This window comes from Macaca fascicularis, chromosome 11, assembly GCF_037993035.2.
Source record: "Macaca fascicularis isolate 582-1 chromosome 11, T2T-MFA8v1.1".
Lineage (NCBI taxonomy): Eukaryota > Metazoa > Chordata > Mammalia > Primates > Cercopithecidae > Macaca > Macaca fascicularis.
This window is the reverse complement of record NC_088385.1, coordinates 56,503,713-56,527,398: the sequence shown is the minus strand read 5'-3', so window position 1 is coordinate 56,527,398 and position 23,686 is coordinate 56,503,713. Positions and strand designations below refer to the sequence as shown.

Here is a 23,686-nt window from a genome sequence, read left to right as displayed (position 1 = left end):
ACTGTAAAGAGATACTTGTCTTTCCTAGGCTTCTCAAGTCTGATTCTCAAGATTTCCTGAAGTCACTCTGCGTGTTCTGGTCTTGAAGAGAAATACGAAGTCTGGTCTGGGAAGCAGCTGCAAGGAGTGTAGGGATGGATTCTTTCTGCCCATGTCTAGGTGCTCAGCCCGGCCTTTTGTAAGAGTTTTGGGGCTCAGTGACTGGCATAAAGGGTGCTCAATACTTTTTTGTTTTGTTTTGAGACAGAGTCTTGCTCTGTCGCCCAGGCTGGAGTGCAGTGGTGCAATCTCTGCTCAATGCAAGCTCCTCCCAGGTTCACTCCATTCTCCTTCCTCGGCCTCCCTAGTAACTGGGACTACAGGCACCCGCCACCACGCCTAATTTTTTTGTATTTTTAGTAGAGACAGGGTTTCACCGTGTTAGCCAGGATGGTCTTCATCTCCTGACCTCATGATCCACCTGCCTCGGCCTCCCAAAGTGCTGGAATTACAGGTGTGAGCCACTCTGCCCGGCCAGGATGCTCAATACATTTTAAGTAGAAGGCTGGACACAGTGGCTCATGCCTGTAATCCCAGCACTTTGGAAGGCTGAGGCGGGAGGATCGCTTGGGCCCAAGATATTGAGGCTGCAGTACGCTATGATCATGCCACTGCACTCAAGCCTGGGTGACAAAGTGAGACCCTGTCTCAAACCCTCCCCCACAAAAAACCAAAACATTTTAAATAGAATTTTTATTTATTTATTTATTTATTTATTTATTTATTTATTTATTTATTTATGTAATTTTGAGACTGAGTCTCGCTGTGTCGCGCAGGGTGGAGCGCAGTGGCGCAATCTCAGCTCACTGCAACCTCCACCTCCCAGGTTCAAGTGATTCTTGTGTCTCAGCCTCCCAAGTTGCTGGGATTTCAGGCGCCCGCCACCATGCCTGGCTAATTTTTGTATTTTTAGTAGAGACGGGGTTTCAGCATGTTGGCCAGGCTGGTCTCAAACTCCTGACCTCAAGTGATCTGCCTGCCTTGTCCTCCCAGAGTGCTGGGATTACAGGTGTGAGCCACCACACCCAGCCTTAAATAGAAATATTATTTGAAGGTCATTAACCTCTTGAATCAGAGATCTGATATTGAGGAGCCTAACAAAAATATTTAAGAAATAAGAATTATTGTTGAAGGGTAGAGACTGTTTCTCGGTACCTCGAAGTTGTAAAGTCACTGAATGGCATGTACTAGTCACCTTTGTTTTCTACTTAATAATGTTGGCCTAGTCATGACCTTTCCACAGGCTTTAGGGACCTCCAGGTACTGGGGTAATTCTTGACTTTTGTTGGCCTGCACTTTAGCACATTTTGTCTCTTGTGCAGCTGTGGAGGGACCTTATTATTATTATTTTATTATTATTTATTTATTTTTTTTTTTTTTTTGAGACAGGGTCTTGCTCTGTCACCCAGTCTGGAGTCCAGTGGCACTATCTTGGCTCACTGCAACCTCCACCTCCTGGGTTCAGGTGATCTTCCTGCCTCAGCCTGCCAAGTAGCTGGGACTACAGGCAGCGCCACCACGCCCAGCTAGGGGTATCACCATGTTGCTTAGGCTGGTCTCGATCTTCTGGGCTCAAGTGATCTGCCTGCCTCAGCCTCCCAGAGTGTTGGGATTACAGGCATGAGCCACTGCTCCTGGCCTGGACCTTATTTTAAAAGCCTTCTGAACTGGGGGCATTTACCAAGGTTAAAACCATCATACACCAGCTGAGGTTGAGACCTGTGCTCCTGGGATTTTATTGAACTCTGGGGTGGTAGAGTTGCTTTTATATGGGCTCATTTTGTAGACTGGAGATCACATACTCCCCTTCCTTCAATGCCAGCCCTGAAGTGAGGCCCAGACAATGTTCTAGAATGGATGGGCCAGAGATATCTAACCAGGAAAGAGCATCTTTGTTTGGACCCCTTCTGTGTCCAGAGTATGCTTGGGCCCCTTACTTTGGACAGACTTCTCGTTTGTGGTTGTGGTTATTTTGTTTTTACTTGCCACTCAGCAGAATCAACATCACATAAGCACTCATTATCCTCAGGCCCTTGGCAGGCAGGGCACTTGGTGAATCTGCTCCCTCGTGAAGTGCTCATGTCTGCAGATTATTTTCTGATGGCATCTGGCATGAGTTCCAGATTGATGGTCCAATAGCAGCTATTAATTGCTCCCTTTGGACTTGTTTAATTATTGCTGGCATGGTAACTGACTAAGGAATTAAGAATCTCTTGTGCATTTATGGGGCAACAGCTCCCGGTGGCGTCCCAAAGCATTAATCTTTCATTTCCCTAGAATATCCTTGTTAAAAGTTTTGAGCATCATCTCAGAAGCTGGAGGATAACCAGCTAGACAGTGTCCAGTAGCATTTGGCTTCTCAGTTGATTCTTTCCAAGAATTGTAAAGAAAGTATCTAGTGCTTGTTGCCCACAGATCCAGGGCAATGTCAAGTTGGTGTCGTAGGAGTACAAAAGCCCTACCAGCTGCTTCTGATTGTATTGGAGGCAAGAGGGCAGAGAGAGCCTTATTCTGTGGCAGGGCAGCTAAAGAGTCACATCAGCACTCAGGAGGGCCTCTGAGGTGGTTAACTGAGAATGGTTAAGGTGTCATTTTGCCTGCCTAGAGACAGAGAGGGGGCAAGATAGTAGCCCTCAAAGACTCACCAAGTGCAGCCTAGTACTCATTCACTCAACAAGTGCTTAGAATTCTGTTAAGAGCTAGAGAAAGGTGACTAAGACAGTCATCCTGCCCCCAGGAGTTCAGTCTGGAGAGGGAGACAAACACATTAAACATGTAATTATAACATACAGCTGTCTAAGTGCAATTCTGTAGAGATGCAGGAAGCATCGGGAGAGCACAGTTGAGAGGTGGGCTTGGGGAATATTGCCCAGAGAAGGAAATCTCTGCTGGCTGAAAGGGTATTTAGGAGTAGGACAGAAGTTTGGGAAAGAAAGCATTCCAGGTAGAGAGGACAGCATGAGCAGAGGCATTAAATCGAGACAGCATGATGTGTTCAGAGAACCCTCACAGAGCTGCTCAGTGCCGTTGAAGTGTGAAGTGTAAGGCAGAGACTCATGGTAGGCAGGGCTAAAGTGGTAAGGAGGGTTTTGAATGCCATGTGGAAGAGACTGTACTTCATGTGTTTCATAGTCAGATTGGGAGTTGTGGGTAGGTCAGTCTGGCAACCACGGGAGGGACCAGAATTGGAGGTGGGCAGCTGAGTGGAAGGCCTTTACTCTGTGGTGGTGATGATGGGAGCCTAAACTGGGACAAGTTTGCACAATGGAGATGATGGGACAGTCAGGTAAATGTTAACTATTAATAAACAGTTAAATTTTAATGACTGATTAGATTTTATTTCGATTTTTGACGGCTGATTAGATTTTACATTGTGAGGATAGAGATGAGGGAGAAGGGAGGCATTGAGGATGGCACCCAGATTTCTAGCTTGCTAGATTAGAGTTAACGACTCTAACAAGGGAACACAGTAGAAGAAATACGTTAGAAGGAAAAGTGATGAGGCCACTTTGAGACACATGAGGTTGCAAAGACTGTGGAAGTCTGGGTGGAATGTCTAATGGGAGTTGAATATTTAAAGCTGAATCTCAAAGGAGAAGTCTGGGATGAAAATACATATTTGAGAGTCATCTATGCCTACTCTCAATAAAAATGTGAGCTTTTCTCCAGTCTCACAGCACAGCCCTTCAGTGATGGGGAGGGACAACTCCTAGGACTTACGTAATGTCACAAGGAGAGAAGCACAGTTGTTGAGAAGAGTAGTTAGTTGCGGGGGCCGAAAACAGATTTGTGGCAGAAGTGGACCCAAGGAAGTTAGGAGACAGTTGAGGAAGTGAGGAATCTGATTTGAGGCGGGAACACTAGAGATAACCTGGCAAAATCTCTCCTATATCTCTCCATCGATAACAAAACCGTGGCCCCAGAAGGTTAGAATTGTCCCAGATCACTCAGCTGCTCAAATAGCAGAGCAGCTTAGTGACTTGACTTTGTTTCACTAAGTTCTGGTCTCGGTTTTCCTGTGAATCCCCTGGGTGGCTATTGGTTTCTTGATTTTATCTTTTGAAGGGGCAAGGGTGCAACTGCTCTTACCTACAAAATTATTAGATCACATGAGATGAGGGAATTGTACTTTACGTATGTTTAACCTATACTATTCAACTATACATATATACTCTTTTATACATTTTAAAGTACTATGAAATTAGGCTGGGCAGAGTGGCTCATACCTGTGATTTCACTGTTTCAGGAGGCCAAGGCAGGAGGATCAGTTGAGACCAGGAGTTCAAGACCAGCCTGGGCAACATAGCAAGACCTTGTCTCAACCAAAATAAAAAATTAAAATAGCCATGATGGCACACACCTGTAGTCTCAGCTACTTGGGAGGCTGACATGGAAGGATTGTGTCAGTCCAGGAGTTCAAGGTTACAGTGAGTTGTGGTCATGCTGGTATACTCTGTCTCTAAAAAAATAGTATGAGGGCCAGGCGCGGTGGCTCACGCCTGTAATCCCAGCACTTTGGGAGGCCGAGGTGGGCAGATCACGAAGTCAGGAGATCGAGACCATCCTGGCTAACACAGTGAAACCCCATATCTACTAAAAATACAAAAACTTAGTTGGGTGTGGTGGGGGCCGCCTGTAGTTCCAGCTACTTGGGAGGCTGAGGCAGGAGAATGGCGTGAACCCGGGAGACGGAGCTTGCAGTGAGCGGAGATCGCACCACTGCACTCCAGCCTGTGCGACAGAGCGAGACTCTATCTCTCACACACACACCCACACAAAAATAAATAAAAGTATGAAATTGTATTTTGCATATGTACTTAAAAGCTAACTTGAGTCAAATGTGACTCCTGGAGTAGGTCATTCCAGTTACCACTTACAGAGTCTTTCTCCTGTGCCAGGTACTGTGCAAAATCCCTTTTATTCTGTATAAGAGGTGGATATTATCCATATTTTGTAGATGAAGACACTGAAGTTCAAAGAAATGTCATAGCTTGCCCTGGTTGGGCACAGTGGGTCACACTTGTAATTCTAGCACTTTGGGAGGACAAAGTGGGAGGATTGCTTGAGGTCAGGAGTTCAAGATCAGCCTGGGCAACATAGCAAAGCCCCATCTCTACAAAAAGTGAAAAAAAAAAAAAATTAGCCAAGCATGGTGGCACATGCCTGTAGTCCTAGCTACTTGGAGGCTAAGGTGGGAGGATCACTTGAGCACATGAGTTTGGGACTGCAGGGAGCTATAATCGCACCACTGCACTCCAGCCTGGGCAGCAGAACGAGAACTTTCCGACTGTCTCATGAAAAGTAACAGGATTCAAATCCAGGTCATCCCTGATTCCAAAGCCTGTGCTGTTCTGGAAAGTTTAAAATGCTACTCAGATGTAAGGGATTTGTCACCAGGTTGTGTCCAAGATGACCGATTCCTTGTCTCTGTGCTGTGCACAGTCTCTGTCTTCCTCTGTGAAGCCTTGAACTTCAGATGTTCAGCACACATACTTGGTTAAGCTGGTTTCATTAGGTTGTGCAGAATAGGGAGGCATTGTGTAATGATCAACCAAAGCCAGTCAGATAAATCAAGTTGGACCTTCTCAAGTTAGAAAAAGAGGTTTTCTTTGTAAGGAGATGGGCAAACATGGTAGAAAAGCCTGTTTGTTGGAGGTCACATATCTGGGTTTGAATTTGGGTCCTGCTACTTTCTGTGTAACCTTGAGCCAGTTGGTCTCAAATTCTTAATTCCCTCAATCAGTTAAACAGGTATAATATTTACCTCCAGTGGTTATTGAGAATAGTAAGTGAGAGAATGTGAGAAAAGTGCCTGGCATATAAGAGATGCGCAGTAATGTTTTTCATCCCTGTTCCCTGAGTGAATATAACACTTAGGACACCAGACATTTCCAAGAAGCAGAGAATATTTGGGTCGTGGGGAGGGAACTCTCAAAGGCTAAGTCCAAAGAGGTGTTTTTTACTACTAGCTGGACAATCAAACGAGTTGTAAAAAAGCTGGAACAACTCAAAAATAGCATTGGGCTGTGGGTAGCCTAGACCTCTATGTCAAGTTCTGGCCTTCAAAGCGTGAGAGGGGACAACATTGGGAGGACAGCTCATGGATCTAGAGCAGACTGAGGTCATTATGATTCCTCCCAAAAGAGGATAGAAGCACTGAGGCACTGAGGATGTACCTCCATTTGAAAGCAAGGAGAGGCAGGACTTGTAGAGCCTCTCCCTGGCTGATAGAACTTGTGACAGATGTGTGCCTGTGCCAAACGTCAGTTTATCTTTCTATAAAGCAGGGGTCATGCCTCTCCCACAAGTAGGAAGGGATTCATTAAGTTTTATGGCTTTATAATAAGCTGTTAGATGTGTCATGAGATTCATGGAAAGCCAGAGCTGGGCCCTAGGCCGGTGTACTGGGTTCTGCCCCCCAAAATGGCCTCTGCTGTCCCTTTGGGCAGCCCACAGTATCTATTAAGCTTTTTCTGTGTGCCAGGCCTACTTGTCTAGGAACAAGTGTATTCAAGGCAAAATCCTCAAGGAGCTTATAGTCTAGTTCAGGAAATAATATAAAATGTGAAAAATGAATAACAATAAGAGAGAATTGACTTTTCCATGAAATCTTGTAATTGAAGGGTCTGGCACCATCCTGGCCCAGAGTAGATGTTTATAAGCTTCAGGTTCCCCCTTCTTTGTAAATACAAGAGTTATCACAAGGCAAAACAGGTCCCCCAGTTGGCACAATGCATGGTACATAGAAGACATGAATGTTACTGGGTGTGGTGGCCTACGCCTGTAATCCCAACACTTTGGGAAGTCAAAGTGGGTGGATTGCGTGAGCCTGGGAGTTCGAGACCAGCGTGGGCAACGTGGTGAAACCCGTCTCTACCAAAATAAATTTACACAGGCATGATGGTGAGTGCCTGCAGTCCCAGCTACTGGGGAAGCTATATCACCTGAGCCCAAGAGGTCGAGGCTGCAGTGAGCCTAGATCTTGCCACTGCACTCCAGCCTGGGTGATGGAGTGAGACCCTGTCTCAAAAAAAAAAAGACACAAATGCTGTTCAAAGAATGATTGAATATGAGTGCTAATGGGAGGTTAGAGCAGAAAACCCACAGAAATTCAGAGGAAGGATGCACAGAGATCTGGGTGGTTTGGGAGAGGTTCCATGAGGAAAGTTGAAATGGTACTGATTGGTCCTGAAGGATGCATACAATTTGGAAAAGTGCAAGGGCTAATACAATTAATTGTCTCAGAGGAGACATTGTGAGGAGTTAAAAGCTCAGACTTTGGGTCAGACCTGGGTTCAAATCCCAGCTCCACCATATGCTTGCTTTGTGATGTGGGGCAAGTTCCATGGCCTTTCTAGGCCTTTGTTTCCTTGCTTGTAAAATAGGGATAATGATAGTCCCTACTTCATAGGACTTTATATCATCGTTTTGAGAATTAGATGAGATAATTCATATAGAGTGCTTATCACAGCTCTGTCAATAAATGTTAGCTTTTTTCATTATTACTGTTTTCATTTTAGTAGTGTTATTATTATTATCCTACTTATGCCACCTACTTACTTAACTCATCATATCCTTTATCACCTGACTTTTCTGCCTGCTGTAATTTCTTCATACATACTTTCATGCCTTTGTAGTAAATCACTTACAGACTCCTGGATTTGTAATGGTGTTTTGTGTTGCCATGTATTTGCGAATACTGTCTCCTTGCCTAGAATATCACCATCTTCCCTTCTGCTCTTGCCTTTTTCTGATTCCTTCCCGCTTGATGTTTAAGACTAACTCTAGGTGGGGCGCTGTGGCTCATGCCTGTAATCTTAAAACTTTGGGAGGCCGAGGTGGGTGGATCGCTTGAGTCCAGGAGTTCGAGACCAGCCTGGCCAACGTGGCAAAACCTTGTCTCTACTAAAAAACCAAAAATTAACCAGGTGTGGTGTTGAGTACCTGTAGTCCCAGCTACTTGAGGGGCTGAGGCAGGAGGATCGCTTGAACCTGGGAGGTCGAGGCTGCAGTGAGCCAAGATTGTGCCACTGCACTTCAACCTGGATGACAAAGTGAGACCTTGTCTCAAAAAAAAAAAAAAAAAAAAAATTGCCGGGTGCAGTGGCTCACGCCTGTAATCCCAGCACTTTGGGAGGCTGAAGTGAGTGGATCACGAGGTCAGGAGCTTGAGACCAGACTGGCCAACATAGTGAAACCCCATCTCCACTAAAAATATAAAAATTAGCTGGGCATTGTGGCGTGCCCGTAGTCCCAGCTCCTCAGGAGGCTGAGGCAGGAGAATCACTTGAACCCAGAAGGCAGAGGTTGTGATAAGCCAAGATCACACCACTGCACTCCAGCCTGGGCAACAGAGTGAGACTCTGTCTCAAAAAAAAAAAAAAAATAGGCCAGGTGCGGTGGCTCACACCTGTAATCCCAGCACTTTGGGAGGCCAAGGCGGGCATATCACAAGGTCAGGAGATCGAGACCGTCCTGGCTAACACTGTGAAACCCCATCTCTACTAAAAATACAAAAAATTAGCCGGGCATGGTGGTGAGCACCTGTAGTCCCAGCTACTCGGGAGGCTAAGGCAGGAGAATGGCGTGAACCCGGAAGGCGGAGCTTGCAGTGAGCCGAGATCGCACCACTGCACTCCAGTCTGGGCGACAGAGCGTGACTCTGTCTCAAAATAAATAAAATAAAATAAAATAAATCCTGTGACATTTCTTTCAGGAAGCCTTATGCCTTACTTGACTCCACAGTCTAATTAGATGTTACCTCCTTGGGATCCCACAGTACTGTATGTGCCTCTTTCACAGCAACGCTGTCTATACTGACCCCTGATTTGCATGTCTGTCTTTCCTCAGGATATAAACTTTCTGAATGTAGTGACCATACTCTGTTTATTTTGATACTGCCAAATTCTAGCTTGTGCTTGGCATAGAGTTGTTTCCCAGCTAAATGTTGAATAAAAAACCAAACCAAAAAAACATAGCTAGTATTATGTGTGACATTTACTATATAGGTTCTGATTTAAATTATTTACATATATTAACTTATTTAATAATCACAGCAACACTATGGGGTAAGTACCTCCATTTTACAGGTAAGGAAACTGAGGCTTGCAGAGGTTAAATAACTCTCCCAAAGCCACACAGCTAGTAAGTGGTGAAGCCAGTATTCAAACCCAGGCAGTGTGGCTTCACAGTTAGTGCTTTAACCACTACATTGTATATGTGCCTCTAGGAGTGTCACTGAGATTTATGATAAACATATATATTGATTGTCCAAGAAAAGGTGAAGAAACTTTAACCATAAGTCACAATTCCATGAACACATTTTAAAATAATTAGTAAATGTGCAGAGACACTGTTGGGAGAGTGGATGTTACTCTCTCATTTATGAAGGATTTGCTAGAGATGGTAGATTTCACCTGTTGTGAATTGGAGGAGAAGCATGGCTGGCAATTCAAAAGGAGGTAGTGTCTCTGGGGTACAATGGAGTAAACAACTTAGGGATATATGAATGAATATATGAAGGAACATGTGAATGGAGAAATTCGATTTGCCCAATCTTTATTGCTCACCTATTATAGTGCTAAACAAGCTGATGATGATTCCTGTGCTTAGAAGCCTGTGTTCTAGCAGGTTATAAGAAGATGAGTCTGGTTAAAGAGAAGAGCAGGGAAGTGGCTTAGATTATGGCATAAACTGAAGACAGAGTTGAAACTCAGAATGAAAAGTAGGAGTTTGCTGAGGGGAAAGCAATATATAAAGTGATTTGGGCTATAGAACATAAGACAGATTATAGATAAGAGAGCCCAGAAATAGTAAGGACAGTGGTAAAAAGTTAAAGGATCCTCCCTTTACCCAGTTAGCCAGGAGACTGAGTAAGGGACTTGGTGGTGGGAGTGGTAGGAGCAGGATCAATCACTTACTTATTAAGCACCTGCACATGATTCAAAGAAGGGTAAGACATGGCCCCTTCCCTTAAGGAGTTTATGTTCTTTCTAGTTGTGAATAGAGAAAACATGTGCAAAAAAACCCCCACTATGAAACATTCAATTTGTGCTAAAGGTCCATGGTATCAGTGTCCTGGTATTTTCTCTCTTGTTATTTCATCCATGTGGATTTCATTTCCAAAGTCACTTCATGGTCTAAAATAGTTGTTGAAGGTTCAGCCACTGTTTGTATTCCAACTAGCTAGAAGCAGAAAGGAGAAAAGAAGGGTATATTCCCTCCCTTTAGTGACACTTCTCAGAAGTTGTGCACACGACTTCTGTTTACATCCCACATGGTCACATAGCCATACCTAAATGCAAGGGAAGCCATACCTAAATACCTAAATGCAAGCCATACCTAAATGCAAGGGAAGCTGAGAAATGTATCAATTCTAGGCTGTCAAGTGTCCAACTCAACATTGGAGGTTCACTACTAAGGAAGAGGAGGAGAAGAGGTCAGGGGATAACAGGCAGGTCTCTGCCATTTTGTTCTTTAAATATTATGCTTGGAGCTCAAGAGAGGGGCTGATTATTTTAGGTTGGGTAGTCAGAGCTGCTGGATTTTAAGTCAGGTAGTAAGTAGTAGGTAGGGAGTCAGAAGATTGGGGAAACATCAATAACAAGCAAATCCTAGGGTTAAGGAGTGGGAAGAGTGGCTGTCCCCGGAGAGAGAGATTCCACAGAGTGGGAGAGGATGAGGCTGGTCAGAGAAGCTGGGGCCAGCCTGGAGAGAATCTTACCTCAGAAGCTCAAGATGCTAACAGCAATAGGCCAAGGAGCTCAGGTTTTCTCATATAAATGGTAAGGAGTCAAAAAAGATTTCTGAACCAAGGAGAAACATGATTTATGTGCTTAGAAGTTTGAAAGTTTCATTCATGTGCAGGATGGCAGGGAGGAAAGTACTGGAAGTAGGGATGCCAGCTAGAAGCTTATCCCAGAGGGCGGCGAGTGAACAATAACGGCCTATCCAGGTGGTGACAGTGGGAACAGAAGGGGAAGTATAGATGAGAGACCTTGGGAGGGAGACTCACTGGGCCTGTTGGTATGGGGAGAGAGGAAATGTGACCCCAGAAATACTGTGTCCTCTGAGAGGTAGCACTGCCCATTGGGCTCCCCAGGTGGGAGGACAGAACCTCATGAAGAGAGGGAGGTCGTTTGGTTGGCTGCAGGGAGAATGCGAGGCTTTGCCCCAAGACTCCTTGGCTTTGGAAAATAAGCTGCCCCCAGCGGAATAGTTTCCATTCTGCGTAACTGGGGAGTGTGTGGGTCTGGCTAACCACGAGGAGGGGCCGAGGAGCCAATAGACAGATCAAGTTGCTGTGGCAGTAGTTTTTTACTAGGGCCTGGGTGCTCAGTTGGGAAGCGCTGACAGAAGCTCCTATTGGAGATTATGTATTTTTTGACTGGGCAGGCCAGAAAGGGTGGCCTTAATCAGGGTTTGGGGGCCTCAGGGTTACCTGCAGAGGTTATCTGATGTCAGGTATGAGGCCAACAGTGTGGCAAAGGGAAGAGTTTGAGGCTTTACCAACTTTGGGGACATGGCCAATTTCCTTTGCCTTCTCAGGATCCAGTGGAGGAATTCTCTAGGGTGAAGAAGAGGCCCCGGGGGTATAATTGTATTTAGAAAAAGCCATCTCTTTGTTTGAATGATGCTGGTCTTTTAGGACCTCTCCTTTATCCAACTTCCCTGGTGTGAACTGCAGAGCTCAACCAGAGACATCTGGTGAATCCATTTCTTTTTCTTCCAGGCTGCTCAGGGACTTGGCCCGTAACTGCTCAGCAAGTCATTTCTGGTTACAGAGTCCTCAGTGACCACAGAAGCACGTTCTCCAGACATGGTTCCGAGCCTGTGAGAGCTGGCTTTTCCCTGGCAGCTCATCCCCAAAGTGGTAGTTTCAATTAAACAAAAACAGCAAGCCAGATCTAAGCTACTACAGACACTTAAGGAGCACCCACTTTTCTTATGCCTTTTGTCATGTGGTACCTAAGCAGTTTGTTCAGATGTCTAATAGGGCAGCTGGGGCCTAGAGAAAGCTGTGTGTGGCTAGACTTGTATTATACTCACATGCTCCTGCGTGTGGGATGACATAAGGAGGGAGATGAGCAGTAATGGGGAACTGCCCTCGGGAGACTGTAGAGTTGGGCAGGACCAGGGCTGGAAGCCTAGAGTCCAGGGAGGTAACTGCTGCCTTCCACCTTTTCTGTTCTTGAGTACTTTGGTGTGGTGGTGGGGTGGTACAGCTGAAGTGTTTGCCCCTACTCTATCAAGGCAGGGCAGGGGGTTGCCTGTCCTTCCAGCCAAGTGTCATTGACTGTTCTGTGATTTCCTTTCTGCCACAGGATATAGATCTTTGCCCAGAACCTTTCACAGTTGACTCAGCCCATTTCAGGCTGTGTGTCTCAAGTTATCTTCTCCAGACCTGGGCTCTGGAGAGGAGGATGGGAGGGAGTCAAGGCAAGGAGAGCAGTCTTGAGCTTTGTCTCCCCAGGTTGGCGGCGAAGCCAGGCTTGGCCTTGGTCTGTGAGAGCTGCAGTGAGATCTGACCATCCATCTGTTCCATTTCCTTCCCTGTGCTACCCCAGCCAGTCACAATGCTGGGGAAAAGTGTGGGTGTTTGGAGGGGCTGCCGTGCTTCTCATGTCTGGACCTTTTAAAATTTTAGCTCTTGGACCTTTGATCAAACTCTCTGATTTTTTTGATTCTCTTTTACAAAGGATTGCAGTTTTGTGGGGAGTTAGAAGGAGCTGTGCTGGAACAATGAGATAAACAAACAGTGACATGGAGGCGGCGGCGGCGGCAGCAGCAGCAGCAGCAGCAGCGGCGGCGGCGGCGGCGGCGGCGTAGGCAATGGGCTGGCCCGGCTGGCCTGCCGTCTGGGCGGGCTGGGTGGAGGAGGACTCCCGCCCTGCACACTAGCCAGCTGGCTTGTGTTAAAGCGCTGGCTGAAAATAACTCTCATTGTCTGGGAGCTGCTACTGCGGCAGGACTGGCTGTGGCCGCCAAGGGGCCAAGGCAGCAGGAGCTGGTACCTCCCACCTCCTTGGGTTCTCGCCCTTTGGGAGCAGTGCCCAACTGGCCACAGCTGTGCCTACTGCCCACCAGTAGAGACATGTGGAGGCCGTTCCTTACACTCTGTCCTTTTGGCAGCTAGTAATGGGCCTTTGTGCCTTGTGTTGCCTGCTTTGCCATTGGCTTGGGGCAGATCTGTTGGTTTGTGAGGGGGATCCTAGTGGGAACATGGGAACATGGGGTGGGAGCACAGTGTTACAGCTCCTCCTTCAGCAGTCTTCTGGACTTCCAAATTTTGTGTCCTCTTGCCACTTTCCATCTCTGCTCATCTGCTCAATGGGCTGATTTGTGGATGCCAGGGAGGACTTGGACCTGCGGTCAGGGGCTCAGCAGCACGTTGAGAAGTGTGTGGTGCCCAGGACGGCATTCATTTAATCTGTGGGGCAGTTTCAGATTCAGTTTCTCAGGACTCCCTGTCCCCATGGGCTGAGCATGGGGGCTGAGGCTACCATACTTGGAGAAGACAGCCATAGGAAACCTGGTGGGAGGTGGTTCAAGAGGGAAAACATTAATAAAACTACCTCTCACTTTCTGTATTTTCTCAAAACAAACAGTCCCTGCTGGAGCTTCCCTAAAGCCTCCAGTTTCTTTCTCAGGAACGTTACAAACGTCTCTCTCCCTGTCTCTCGAAGCTGTGCCATTTTGGTCTCTGTTCCTAAGATATATCATGATTGGGACCAACAAAAACAGTTGGGAATTTTTGGTGGTTCCTATTTCTGTTTGTTGGGTTTTCCCCAGGCCTGGCTCAAGAAAACTGTCAGAGTAGGGGCGAGTCCCAGAGCAGAGCTCACAGCATTGAAGGAAACTCCAAACCCGACCGGCATTTCCCTTCCCCTGCAGTGGGAAGGAAACGAGGAGGGGCTCACTGGGCTGAGGGTGCAGATCGGGAAAGGGAAGGGAACCTCTGCCACCAGAACTGCCTCCCTCCTCCTTGGCTTGACTGGGGCTGTCAGGGGTCAGGTGGAGAGTTAGGAAACCTTGCTGGAGGAACCGGGCCCTTGCTCACATGCACCTCAGTGTGCAGGGAGATTTGCCTGGCCTCAAACTGGCAGTAAAACCAGAGGAGCCTTGCTGGAGAAGCACCAGCTCCATGCCTTTAGGCTTCTTCCCGTTATAGGTTTTTATTATTAGATGTTTTGCTGGTTCCCTGTGATTTAGGAATCACTCCCAGAGTTGCTTTCAGTTTGAATTCATCTTCCACTTTTCCTCACATCTCCTATTGTAACTGTTTTGGCTGTGACTTACCTCCCTTACTTCTTCCTTGGAGTCTCTTGCCATGTCCCCCACCCCTCAGGATAATGATATTTAAATTGGCACCTAGTCTTAGAGGAAGCCAGAGCAGTTATCAGTGAAAGGCTAATGGATTGCTCTGTAGGCAGAATGTTGAGAAGCAATTGCTGAAGGTGGGATGGAGGCAGAGAGAGAGAGACAGCCTAGAAGCAAAAGGGCAGGTCCCTCAGACATCAGAACATTACACAAGATTTTCAGGAGGAAGTGGGGTGGGGACTGTGTTGAACACCCACAGTGTTCCAGACACATACAGACATAAAATATTTATCATTTAATCCTCAGTTAAAACCCTGTGAAGTAGTGAGATTATCTCCAGTTTATGGATGCGTTCACCAAGGCTCCATAACTCTGAAGAGCCCAAAGTTGATCTTGGGCCCTCTGACTTCACCCACATTTAGTGCCCTCTCCTTTCCAAGACAGCCACTGCATCCTTTCTGCTCAGCAAGGGTCTCAATGAGGAGTTAGCAAGAACTTAACTCAGCTTCTGCCTTCTTGGAGCCTACAGTCTCTGGAACCACTGAATAAAAAATATCAAGGAAACAAACCCTTTTGACTGAGACCGGAACTGTGTCAAGTTTGCTCCTTTGCTGTCCCCGGAACTCAGGAAGTTGTCATTCCTAAGGGCAGAGTGGCTTCCTCAGGACATTGGAGCCCTGCCAGACTCACACACATTATCAGGTGGAGGCAAAAGCCCTGATGCCCTTGTCTAGCAGGAAGACAACTGTCCGGGCCAGGCTCTGGTTTATGCCCCCTTGGCAGGTGGCTCCCACTGGCAGCCAGTAACCCGTTTCTTCTGAGAATGCTGGAGCTTGGGGAAATTCCCCTTACCCATCTCCTTCCCCATCACACTTCAGCCCAGAAGAAGCAGAGAAGTCTGAGACCACTGTCAAGAAAGTGCCACCCAAAGCTCTAGACAGGAGGATGTGGCTGTGGTCAGAGCAGATTCATGCCTCTACCACCTGTTTCCATAATTCGGGGTCACTCCTTCCTGGGGATCTAGAGTTTGACCGGGTCTCTGCTGTGCCTCTTCCATGCTCTTAGGCTGGGACTACCCAAGGGAGTGACTTTGCCCAGTTTTTCAAACCGAGGGGACCAAGTGTTTCCTCCTCAGTTCACCTGGTGGAGAAGTGTAAGCCACAGCAGGTGACAGTGGGTGGCTGAGGGAGGAAGTTGGCATAGACAGGATGTGATGTCTGCCACAGCAGTGCCAGGCTGCCCCCTCCCCCATTCCAGCAGCTTTCTTCCAGGGGAGACAACAGAACTATTTTCATGGCACAGACTTAGGAGAAATGGTCAGATGGCAGCGATGTGTTTAGGATATGCACAGAGCCAGGACCAGTCCTGAGGACTGTTTCTGCTCAGTTCTGTCTTGAGTTCAGCTGGCAGCAGCCTGGCCCCAGTTAGGCTGAGTTAGGAGACCTGCTCTGGGTTGACCTTTGAGTCCTTGTTTTGTTGAGGCCTCTTGCTCCTATCCTGCTGTCCACACGGATATGCTGAGATTGACCCTTAACAAAGTAGTTTCAGAGAGAACATTCCAGGCTTGTGTTTGACCATCTTGCCATCCATACTACATAGACTGTGAGGAGGACTCAGCCTCACTTTCCTGTGGAAGTTCAGGCAGATGCATGGGGCAGCAGGAACCATAGGGAGAGGTGTGATGTGGGGCTCTCTTCCCCTTCTTTGTTTCTCTCACCTGCCCCACTTTCTTCTCTCACCTGCCCCACTTTATAAATTCTTCCATGTATAAATTCCTTGGCCGGGCGCGGTGGCTCACGCCTGTAATCCCAGCACTTTGGGAGGCCGAGACGGGCGGATCACAAGGTCAGGAGATCGAGACCATCCTGGCTAACACGGCGAAACCCCGTCTCTACTAAAAACACAAAAAAAGTAGCCGGGCGAGGTGGCGGCGCCTGTGGTCCCAGCTACTCAGGAGGCTGAGGCAGGAGAATGGCGGGAACCCGGGAGGCAGAGCTTGCAGTGAGCTGAGATCGCGCCACTGCACTCCAGCCTGGGCAACAGAGCAAGACTCCGTCTCAAAAAAAAAATAAATAAATAAATAAATTCCAACCGAAGACTTCAACCCTACTTCCTTTTTGAGCCATAGTGACCTCATTTCCAGCTAGTAGCTGGGCTTGTAGCTCAGACCTGGGACCTCTTACACATGGTTTATTATCACCTTACTGCCCCCACTAGATGCATGTTGGGAGCTGGAGATGGTAAGAATAGACATAGCACTTTAGGGGCTAGATGAGTATACAGCTGATTTAAGAGTATATCTGCGTTATGTTTATAATAAATAGATAGTGTGACAGAATAAATGTTTAAGGATTTTCTTTTGATTCCATCAAAAGTTGGAGGACCTCCTTCTAGGATTTGTTTGCTTCTTCTGGAATAATGCAGGGCCTATGTGACTCCTCAGGGACCCTGGATGCACACAGTTCATGTCCCCAGGGATGAGAATGCCAAGAACTGGGCAGAGGTAAATGAAGTGGTCATGCTTGGGTTACCAGAGAGTTAGAGCTGAACTTGGACAGTAGCTAAAGGAGAGAAGGATGAGAGGCAGCCTTCTAGGTGGCTGGCACTATGCTCGGGAAGAAGCTGAATTTGTGGGAAGTCACATGGGTTATCATGCAGCTGCAACACCTCGGGTAGGGGATCATATTTGATTCAAGATTACCAGGGAGCAGGTACAGTGATCTGATTAAAGTGTCAGACTGCCTTTAGTCTTTTTTGTTTGTGTGTTTTGTTTTCTTTGAGATGGAATATTTCTCTGTTGCTTAGGCTGGAGTGCAGTGGCGTGATCTTGGCTCACTGCAGCCTCCACCTCCTAGGTTCAAGCAATTCTTGTGCCTTGGCAACCTGAGTAGCTGGGATTACAGGTGTGCACTACTGCGCCCAGCTAATTTTTGTATTTTTGGTAGAGACGGGATTTTGCTATGTTGGCCAGGTTGGTCTTGAACTCCTGGCCCCAAGTGATCTGCCTGCCTTGGCCTCCCAAAGTGCTGTGATTACAGGTATGAGCTACTGCATCTGGCCCAGACTGCCTTTAGAGGTAAGGGCTGTGACCTGGAACAAAGACAGCCAGACTGATGAGAAGAAAGGTTTGGCTGAATGGGGATAAAGGTAGGGAACGTAGCCTCTAGCATGGGTAGGGCTAGTCCATGGATGAAGTCCTTAGGCTTCACCTACTCATTCTCTCATACCTTATTCAGTCACCAAACAGTGGTGAACAAAATAAAATGATTCCTGGGCTGTCCTTCAAATAGCCTATATTAGAGTGGCTTGCCAAGGGGTTAGGGTGCTTTGCGGTGTCTTAATTAATTGGGAGATGTGTCATTAGTAATTTGCTACTAACAATTAAAGTCTGGTACTTTTGTGAATTTTTGCCTAAATATTTTTTTCCTAAAAAAATTTAAGCAGTTATCTTCATGCTAATGTTCTTCTCATTCACTTGTATGCTGATATGGGCAAGAGGGTCACAGTTATAGCATCTACATAGGTTGTGGGTGGCTCAGGATTCACCCATGGGAGTGGGTGTTGTAGGCAAGTTACCTGTCTCTCAGGTTGTGGGGGAAAAGCAAACTGAAAAAAATTGCTGCTTTAACCTGGTGGCTTTTCAAATTTTTTGACCCGTCTCATGTTCCCATCACATTTTATGGTATGATGTATGTATATGACACATTTGTGTATATACATAAAATATAAAAGAAACTAAAGCTTCACAAAGCATTATTTATACTTCCTATTTGCAATGAATTCTGGTATCTTCTATTTTAATCTGCTCGTTTTCATTTAAAATAGAGTTAATTTTGACTCATTAAACTGATTCTACGACCAGAGGTTTGGAAAACATTGCTCAACCAAACTCAACTAAATATGAAGGGGAGGCTGGAGGACTGCTCCACTTTTCCAAGCTTGCCTTATCAGCGATGGAGTGTCAGGGTGAAGTCTGAGGGCCCAGTAGCAGAAAGGTGTGGGCGGTCTAGTCTTTCTCTTTTCCAGATGAGGGGAGGTTTCAGCCTTGTTGACTCAGGTTCTCTCCTCAGAGCTCCATGAACCTGCCTCCAGACAAGGCCCGGCTTCTGCGGCAGTATGACAATGAGAAGAAGTGGGATTTGATCTGTGACCAGGTATGGGGTTTCGGAAAGAGGAGGGAGGTGGGGAGTTGTGCCTTGGGCTAGGTAAGGCTGTGGGGCCAGAGACATTGAGTGCAGCTCTGGGTCCCTTGAGGAACCCTGGCCTAAGCTTGGCCTCATCTGTGTTCACTTTCTTTTCCAAGAAGATTCTCGTAACAGAGACAGAGCTAGCAGGCCAAGTTCTCCTCTAGCTCCCACAAAGAGCTGTCTTGATTTCTTCCAATGGGCAATAGTATAAGGGGGTTTGTATAGATCAGGGGTATAGGATTGGCTGTGCAGGTTCAGGGCTATGCCTGGCAGGGTGCTCAAAGGACTGTTGATCTCTCACTCTGTCTTAGCCCTGGCAAATAGCAGGGTCTTTCTCATTATCTCGGGGCCTCTAGGAATGAGAAGCCCCAGGCTCTAGTCTTTTGTTCCAAAATCTCAGAAGAGTCAAGGTCTGAAAACTCTCCCTACATGAACTGTGTTGAAAGCTAGAAGAGAATAGAAATCATTACTTTGCTCAGAGTTGAGAATCTTCTAACACATATGACCTGGCTCTTTCCCTTGCATGCATTTGAAGATCATGAGTCACAAGTCTGTGAACTCAGACAGGCCTGTATGCAGGGCTGGGAGAGTTACCTTTTACCTTTTTACATCTTGGTAGAGATGGAAGTATCTGGCAGTGTGGGTAGTGTGTTTACCCAGCACTTTGCCATGTGCAGTTTTATTATTTCTTTTCAGGCTCTGGGTGAAATAATAATAGGTAATGTTTATTGAGTGCTTGTTATGGACCAAGTACTCAACACACTGAAATACCTCATTTAGTCGTCACAGAACCCTCTGAGGAAGGCAGTGTTGGCATTTTACAAATGAAGAACCCAAGGCTCAGTAACTTGCCTAATGCTAGTAAGTGATGAAGCCAGGGCTGAGCTCCGGCAAGCAGATGCCAAGTCTGTGCTAACTGTTCTGTTCCACCGCCTCCCCAGGTCATGCTGCTTGACATAAGCTAGGAGTATGCTTCAGGGATCTTAGTCCAAGTCCCTTCTCCACCAAAGGTCAATTTCCTTGTGTTCTGCATTAAGAGGAGTTGGTTAGCACCTGCTTGGGGTTTGGAGAATAGTAACCCTTTGGTATTGAGGTTCTTTAATTGATGATCTCTCAGTCTTTTCTAGGTCAATTTCAGCTGTTTCTCAGACCTTTCGTTTTTTTCTTCTATTTGTTTTTAGGTCCTATTCTCTAACATTATATCATTCTCCTGGACATTTTTCAGCCCCTCCACTCTTCAGATATCCAGCTCTTCAGATATCTTGGTGGTGGCAGCCCTAATAGGACCAGAATGCCAAGGGGTACTCCCTGAGTTTCTTTTTGGGTCAGATGAAGGGGTTGGGCCAAAGTAGGTCGTGGTCCCAGGCTCTATGTAGAAGGGAATCGAGGGATGACCTTGCTGAACGCAGCCTTCAGTATTTGAGGTTGCTTTGGATTGCTGGGGTCTGGGCAAGGAGCAGTGTTTGCAGCCCTGAGCTGTGTCAGCTCAGCAAAACCATTCCAGTCCCAACCGCAGAGTTCATTGCTGAGAAAGTTGGATTCTACAAGGCCAAGCTCCTCTCCCCTTGGCATTCCTAACCCATATCCATTAGTTGGCCAGGCAGTGAACAGCATTTCCCAATCATATCTTTTTTTTCTTTCTTTTCTTAGAGAGGGATCACACTCTGTTGCCCAGGCTAGAGTGCAATGGCATGATCATATCTTACTGTAGCCTCAAACTCCTGGGCTCAAGGGATCCTCCCACCTCAGCCTAAGTAGCCAGGGCTACAGGCATGTGGTAACCACCATGCCTGGCTAATTTTTTAAAGTTTTTTTGTAGAGACAGAGTCTTTCTATGTTATCCAGACTATTCTGAAACTCCTGGCCTCAAGCAGTCTTCCTGCCTTGGCCTCCTAAGCCCAATCAATTATGTCTTTGTTTTGGGTGCTATTCACAACTCTGTAATCCTCAATATCTTTGTAGCAAGCAGCACACTTTAAAAATACTTTTTGACATAGAAAAACATTTTAGGCTCAGGGAGCACTAATTGGAGGCGGAGGAGATGGCAACAGATGGCAACACCTGGGGATAAGTCAAGGAAGGTAACCTCAAGTTTAGGTGATGTCTAGAGCCAGGTGACAACTTGAAGAGGCTGAGTCCCCTCACACTGAACACTATGAGTGCTCTTCTTCCTCAGTGCCCTCCTCAGGTCTCTGGTTGTCTTTGTGGATACGCATATGCATGTTTCCCTTACAGGAACGATTCCAGGTGAAGAATCCTCCCCACACTTACATTCAGAAACTCCAGAGCTTCTTGGACCCCAGCGTAACTCGGAAGGTGAAGTATGAGGCAGAGAGGCCCCGTCTTGCCAGCCTTTATAGTCCTGTGGGGTTTGGGGGCAAACCCTTTGACTTGGATATTGGACATCTGTTTCTGAGCCTTGGGAGCTGGATTTCAGGGTTCTGTGGCCAGGGGCCTGGAATGGCTGGCCAGTAATGGAGGGAAAATCTATAACTGCCCTCTTGTATTCTTCTCCTTCTCTACCCTTTTTTACAGAAGTTCAGGAGGAGGGTGCAGGAGTCAACCAAAGTACTAAGGGAGCTGGAGATCTCTCTTCGCACCAACCACATTGGGTGAGTTGGATTGGCCACAGTAGCCTCTTCACCTGGCCCCAGGCTGTTGGCTGGGCACACAGGATCTGCTGTCCTCTGGGGATGCTGTTCATCTTCCCTGCCATGAGGCAGAGTTGCCCCTTGAATGGCTTCTGGCTCCCCAGAGCTTTGGACTGTTTCTTTTCTGATTTTTCTGCCCCCTCAGCTCTGCCAGCTGCTGACTAGATGTTTCTGGCAAGCTTGAGGCCTCTCCTGGGGTCCTCCGCCTGTGGCTTTGAGTGGAAGACATTCCCACAGCAGTTGAGACTGGAGTCTGCCTGTGGCCTGGTGCTGGGCCAAGCGAGGCCCAGAGAAGGCTGAGGGTGGGGGGAACATACTGTATTGGGTAGCTGAGACCTACTTCCCGTTCTGTGACTATTTGGACTTTTTGGTGCCTGGGAGAAGATAATCTTAGTTCATGAGCAGAAGAAGCTTCCTTAAGCACCAGGAAAGATGTAAGGCAATGGGGGCCAGGAGCTGAATGTTTTCTATATTCACAGACCGTGGTGCTCCCAACCCATTGACAGGGCCCTTAGGAACTGTGTGAGTCTTTTTTTTTCCGGTCCCTGAGTGGGAAACCAGGAATTGCTGAACAAGCAAAAGGCTAATGTGTGAGGTACAGTGAAAGAGGGTATTGGCCTCAGTGTTACGAAACTGTAATCAGCAAAGATACATGAAAGTGAGAGAGAGAGAGAGAAAGTGTGTATATGTGTGCGTATGTGTGCTCATGCAAAAGGACAGTGAGGGACATGTGATGTAGAACTGCAGGCGGGGTTACAGACCTGATGGAGGGCCTGGCACAAATGTCCAGTGCTTATGAGTGAGCAGTGGAGGCCCGGGTGGGGGCGGGGTACCCAGGCTTCCTGACAGTGGGGTAGAGACAGCCAAATGACATCATCAGCCTTTCCCCTCCTGTCGTAGCAGCAGCCCTCATCCACCCCCAGGGCAAGCCTTCCCGGGGTTCTTTAGAGGGAGAGGACACCTGTGTGTGTAGCCAGTTGTAGCAGCAATCACAAGGGAAACAGCACAGGAGAGAACAGGAAAGGGATGGTTCCTGGCCTCAGTAACTGTGCTCTGGTGGCCCAAGTATGGCTTCTGTAACTCATCTGTGAATCAGACATTGAAAGCCAAGCCACTGAGAAAGGTGTGGCCAAGCCTCTTCCTTTGTTTGGTGAATCCTTCATGGAAGGACAAAGTGGCAGGGGCTGCTTAGTACCCTTGTGTGTGAGGGCAAGAATGACACCAGTGGCAACCCTGAGTGCTACCTGCCACCCGAAGCCACCTACCACTCTGCATTCCTCCATAGTCCCTTCTGTCACTCTCAGCCCTTCTGTCTTCTTTTTGTTTGTTTTTAAAGACAGGGTCTTGCTCTGTTGCCCAGGATGAAGTACAGTGACGTGATCATGACTCACAGAAGCTTCAGCTTCCAGGGCTCAAGTGATCCTCCTATCCCAGCCTCCCAAGTAGCTGGGAACACAGGCACACACCCATGCCTGCCCATTTTATTTTATGTATTTATTTATTTATATTTTGAGACGGAGTCTAGCTCTGTCGCCCAGGCGTGATCTCGGCTCACAGCAACCTCTGCCTCCCAGGCTCAAGCCATTCTGCCTTTGCCTCCTGAATAACTGGGACTACAGGCGTGTGCCACCACACCCAGCTAATGTTTGTATGTTTAGTAGAGACAGGGTTTTGCCATGTTGGCCAGGCTGGTCTCAAACTCGTGGGCTCAAGTGATCTGCCTGTTTTGGCCTTCCAAAGTGCTGAGATTATAGATGTGAGCCACTGTGCCTGGCCTGCCTGTCCATTAAAAAAATTTTTTTTTTTAGTAGAGACAGAGTCTAGCCTTGTTGCCTAGGCTGGTCTTGAACTCCTAGGCTCAAGTGATCCTCTTTAAGAATCCCAAAGTGGAGCCACTAGTACCCAGCCTTGTTTTCTTGATTAAGTCTTGCTGTAGTCATCTGAGGATGGGGGTGTGCTTTCATTGGGAGAAGGCCACAGAGCAGTTTATGACAGTCCCTGCTGCCTGCCTCCTCTACCTGATGCCTGCTCCTCTGGCTGCTGGCCAGGAGCTAGGTCCAAAGCAGCGTGGTTCCCAGGCCTGGGGCCTCTTGGTAGTTGGCACACAAGTTAGAGGTCCTGGACGTGGTCCTTTGTTCCCAGGGAATAGCTCAGTGCCTGGCATTTTAGGCATGCCTGCCATCTGAACTGCAGCTTCTCTGGGTAGAGTTATGTGGAAGGATCCTTCCTGGATTTCCGGGAAGCGTTTGTCAGATTTTGGGTGCTTCAGGGTGGAAGGAACCCAGGACAAGGTGGGGAGAGGAGGATCCTGCTTTGGTCACAGCCTGATCAGCCCCAGGGCTTGCAGAAGTTGGGTGTGCAGGAGCAGCAGATGGGAACTCAGGTTCTGGAGAGGGACAGGCTGGGAAGTGGGATTCCGGAGCCTCTCCAGCTCCTCTTTCCCTGGTTTGTATTGGTTTCTGTGCCTTGCCTAAGCACCCTTTAACCTCT

General features: G+C 47.3%; 1 protein-coding gene across 16 annotated transcripts in view; it reads left to right on the top strand.

The window, feature by feature from the left end:
* The window catches only part of FMNL3 (formin like 3), a 62,523-nt gene that overhangs the window by 20,668 nt on the left and 18,169 nt on the right, over positions 1-23,686 (top strand). For 15 of the 16 annotated variants that reach the window (XR_012420229.1, XR_012420228.1, XR_012420227.1 and 12 more), the window contains exons 2-4: positions 18,429-18,512; positions 20,781-20,861; positions 21,081-21,157. Coding sequence is in view for 11 of the 16 variants with exons in the window: in XM_074006796.1 (XP_073862897.1) it covers positions 18,429-18,512; positions 20,781-20,861; positions 21,081-21,157 (242 nt within the window). In the remaining 5 variants the exon portion in view is untranslated. Of the gene's footprint in view, positions 1-16,365; positions 16,862-18,428; positions 18,513-20,780; positions 20,862-21,080; positions 21,158-23,686 lie in introns of those variants that run through there. The other variant, XM_074006797.1, reaches the window with a different exon arrangement.